We start from the raw sequence: 4511 nt of genomic DNA, 5'->3' as shown, positions 1-4511 counted from the left end.
TGTGGCTACAGTGACCAACTGCGGTGCGCGATCTGCCTCGGACAAGGTCGTGCAACACAACGGTCAGGGCACAGTAATCATCGACGGCTTCTACGCAGAGAACTTTGGCAAACTCTACCGTTCGTGCGGCACGTGTGGTGACATTCCTCGTACCGTGACAGTGAAGAATGTGTACGCGGTGGATCCTCAAGTGAGCGTTATCACTGTGAACAAGAACTACGGCGACAAGGCTACGCTGAGCAACATTTGGGTCAAGACTTCGGACGGCAGCAACGAAGTGAAAGTGTGTCAGTGGTCTCAGGGAGGTGACAACCCCTCGAATCTTGGTGACGGTCCGTCTCCGCCTCTATGTCAGTACTCCGAGAGCGATGTGCACATCAACGGCGATATCTCTCAAGCTGCGGGCAGTTCGACCCCAACGTCTATGGATGGCGGTGAAGCTGATCAGACATCCGTCACTGTGTCCTCGGGAGACTCTAACGATGACGAAGATGACGGTGACAACAGCACTACGCAGAACCAGTGGACTCATCCTTCGAAATCAAGCGGCGACGATAATGACTCGAAGGATCCGACCAATTTAAGCGATGACAAGGAAGCCGGCGACAGCCAGTCGGATGACATGTCATACGGTGACAACAAGTCCGACGACAAGAAGTCCGACGACAACAAGCGAAACGACGGAAACAATGGAGACGACAAGGAATCGTCGGGCGACAACAAGTCGGACGATGATTCGAATCAGCAGCAGGACCAGAGCGTTATGCAGTCGGAGGTGGCAGGCGAAGCTGGAGCTTGGAGCGAGTCGGTCACCAAAACGTCGAATATCCCAACCAAAAAGTGCAACATTCGCCGTAAGAGGAACTGAAGCGGGCGTCAGCGATGGTACTGACGCATTGTTTCGCGGAATATTTCGCGTAGTTTTCAAGCAGAGACGTTTTAATGTGTAAGAAAAGAGTTGATCTCACGAAATCACCAGAACCTTCACCCGCCTACACGCACGATCAGTATTAAAATAAAAACTCCAGACGTAGGTGCCACCAGTATATCCAAAAGCGACCAAGATTTCGCGAATCCAACGCCACATTGAGAATCGAAATAAATCCGTACGCAGAGCCTTTCACTCTGTACAGTCAAATGTAAATTTGAAAATACAAGCCCCAAAGCCTCGTTGGGTAGCTGTGGACTCTAACCACAAACGACTGGGCTCAAGAAGCAGTATTTCCGACCCGGGGAATCATTTTTTTCATGGTCGATACAAGTTCAATTGATGGTTAAAAACCGCTCTGATGATGGACAACGCCTTCCACTGGCGATCAATGTGACAGCACCAGTCAGAAATACACTACTGTTGTCAACCTACCATGCCCCGGAACTGGAACTTGAGAGAGAGACCCACATCCGCAAGAACGTCTTGCAGCGCTAACGCTAAGTTTTTTTTTTTTTTTTTACCATCTCGTCCGCTAGCAGTGCAAACTTGAGGATTTTGACTTCTTGGAGCAGAGGCCAAATTCCTTGAATTGGGAAGCAGGTCCCCAGTCCATGCTGCAGTAGTTCCGACTCGAGTCGAGCTTCGATGTTAACGGAGATGGATCCGTCAACAGAGGAACTGATCAATTGACTGCTCCCGATCTTGAGATCGGGCTGCGTTGCTAGGGAGTCTTTCATGCATCCTGTTGCTGTAGATTGTCCTTGGTCGCTCAGTGTTGAACACACTTTAGTAGCGTGATACTATTGCATGCTAGTAGCGTCGCAATGGCAATGGAGCTGTTGTACCTGTCGTTCACTCCAGGGTCTCCACATGAAGGCTCACACGAGATGGCTACACTTGACCTTTAGCAGATGATGCAGGATGTCCGAGATGTCCCAGTTCAGCATGCCAACTGAATCAGATTCTGATCGGCCTAGCAGAGGGCCAAACCATCACTTCAGGCCACGCCATTCACGCCGAACGCCGCCTCCGTCAACGCTTCACGTTCGCCTGCGACTTCAGCGCCGTTTGCCACGCAGCCTGCCTCGCAGAAGCATCCAACCGCACAGGATCGCCACCACGGGATCTGTCCGCAGTGCTCAGTTCAATCAAGGCGCAGTTTTGACCGAGTCAGTCCGCCCCCATACCCTCATTCAGCAACGCAGCATACAACATCAAATTGCAATCTCCTCTCTTTGAGCAACGTCTCACAACCCATCGCACAGAGACGAGCCAGTCCGCACTCGCTTTCTTCACAACAGGCAAAGGCAACAGGCGATTCCGCGCTCGACGGTCCAATTCCCCGATATCCGCCACCAAGAGTGACGGTCCTTCCAGCGCACGAGTGCGGAATTGGTGTAGTCGCCACGTCGGACTGGTGACCTTTATTCCTCCCATGCCCGGAGCGTCCGCTACCATGACGGAGCCTCCCGCCGTGGACGTGGACGCGCTGCTTCCTGAGACTCCTGTGGGCGCCATCGCCACGCTCACGTCTGCACGTGACAAGGCTCAGGCCCTCACACATGCTCAGCATCCACCTCGACTCTTTGGTGGATATCTTCGCAAGCGTTACTCTAGCAGTATGTACATGGGTTCGTGGCGCTTCTGTGTGCTTCAAGGCGCGCGTCTGCGCTGGTATCGCAGTAAGGAATGCGCCGAGACAGACACACAACTACGTGGAGAGGTCTGGGTGCAGAGCATCGAGCCCTGGGACGGTCGAACCGCGCTCGCTACGTATCCTCACGCCTTCGCAGTGCGTACAACGTCCAAGAAACTGCTCCTGTGTACTGCCGAGACGCAGAGAGATCGCGATTTGTGGCTACAGCATCTGGAGCGAGCTTTACAGCGCTCCAAGAGCACAGCAGAGCTGCTAGCGGCCGTCAACAGTGACGAAGGAGGACGTCGCATCGTCCCTGGAGATATGAGACCGCCTCCCACACCCTGTGCCTTCCAAGAACGACCCGCAGCGGGCTCCGACGCCACGTCCATTCGGTCAGCGCCGTCGGATTTGACGTACGGACAGTCACTCGCTTTGGGAGACGCTGGATGCGCTGAGTGTTACGTGCGTTTCCGGCCACTCATGACGCGCCGCGTGTTGTGCGGCTCGTGCGCTCGCGCCTTCTGTGCGCGTCACTGTAGCCACGGCATTCGTCTGCAACATCTCGGACTGCGAGCAGCGCGACGCTGCTGTGATCACTGTACCCAAAGGCAGGAGTTTATTGGCTACTTACGCTCGACCAAGCGGTTCCTGGGGCCAATGGTGAGTCGTGGCATCTCCATGGACGCACTGGTGGCTCGTAGTGACGCTAGGAACCAGACAGGGGACATGTTTGCTCGGACACTGCACAAGCTTCGACATGGACCCATGACACTCAACAGAACGATCAAGATTCTGTACCAGACGAGGAAGAAGCCGCATCTGTTCCGTGTGGCGTGTGAGCGACTCCCGTTCTACACCGAAACGTGTGTAGATCGCGTTGAAAACTTGTGGTACCAGCTGCTGCATCTTGTCCAGTGCTTGGACGCTGAGCCAGCGCCTCGTTGTGCGGCTCAGCTGTTCTATCTGCAGCGATATATCCGTGCTATCTGTCGTCGGTGTCCTCGTATTGCACTACAGACGATCTGGCACGCGCAGGCGTCGGTAGGAGACGGAAATTACCACAATCTACACCCACACACGCTGTTATCGTTGCTTGGCTTCATCTACCCGAACACGATGCTGCCAGAAAGCTCGCGGATGTTCAGTATCTGGAAGGATCTGGTGTTTGCAGACTGCCCCGAGCACCAACTGGCTCAGATCCTTGCCGATTTACGAGAAATCAATGCGCACATGGAGAAGTTGATCTCACTGGAGCCTGATTCGATGATTGAGCGATGGCTGAATGCCAAAACTTTGCCGCAGTTCGAGAATTGTGCTGCGGAGATGGCAGCGTCGGGGATTGAACTGTGTGAGTTCCAGTCCAGTATTTTGTACGACTCGTTGGATGTTGATAGTAGCAATCTGTCGGATGAGCCTCCAGGGACTGGCATTGAGTCGTTGGTACTGGAACAAGTGAGTTTCGTGCAGTCCCTGGCAGCTATTAGCGAACGTCTGCGTCATATTCAGCCCGTGTCAGACCGTGGGAAGTATTTGGCTGGCGAATTGGAGACGCTGAACAACTCACTTCAATCCTCGGCGCTGTATCCGTTGAGTGCGGCATCCGACGAGTTGTACCAAGTGGTACGGATCCCGCCGACCGAAGGCAAGGTCTTTTCCACTAAAATGCGCGCTCCTACTTTAATCTTCGTGGAGACTGTCCCAGTGCAGAGTGCAGGAGCGATTGGCCTCGACGACACTGACACAGAACGTCTCCGGCCTTTTGTATTCAGCTCTCACCCTCGTAATTCCACCTTTTTTGAGTCTGCTGTGCTGGATGAAATCGAAGCGTCTGCTGTATCTTCTAGTGGGGAAACGATGCTGTCGCCGTACAGCAGCTCCACGCTTGCTACACCTACGCCAACTAGCACTGCTGCCGGCCCCGTGACTTGTCCAGATGATGGA

The 4511-nt window shown here is 53.9% G+C and overlaps 2 protein-coding genes across 2 annotated transcripts in view; both read left to right on the top strand.

Moving 5' to 3' along the window:
- The window catches only part of PPTG_02947 (hypothetical protein), a gene marked incomplete at its 5' end in the record, with an annotated part of 2921 nt that extends 1759 nt beyond the window's left edge, over positions 1 to 1162 (top strand). The window contains one exon of the mRNA XM_008894281.1: positions 47 to 1162. Within this exon, the coding sequence (XP_008892529.1) occupies positions 47 to 868 (822 nt within the window). The 3' untranslated portion in view covers positions 869 to 1162. The remainder of the gene's footprint in view (positions 1 to 46) is intronic.
- A 1204-nt stretch (positions 1163 to 2366) lies between these two features.
- PPTG_21000 (hypothetical protein) overlaps positions 2367 to 4511 on the top strand; it is a gene marked incomplete at both ends in the record, with an annotated part of 5455 nt that continues 3310 nt past the window's right edge. The window contains one exon of the mRNA XM_008894433.1: positions 2367 to 4497. Coding sequence (XP_008892681.1) covers positions 2367 to 4497 — 2131 coding nt within the window. The remainder of the gene's footprint in view (positions 4498 to 4511) is intronic.

The sequence above is a fragment of the Phytophthora parasitica genome, assembly GCF_000247585.1.
Source record: "Phytophthora parasitica INRA-310 unplaced genomic scaffold supercont2.2, whole genome shotgun sequence".
NCBI lineage: Eukaryota > Oomycota > Peronosporomycetes > Peronosporales > Peronosporaceae > Phytophthora > Phytophthora nicotianae.
The sequence above is the reverse complement of the archived record's forward strand: the minus strand, read 5'-3'. Positions and strand labels throughout refer to the sequence as shown.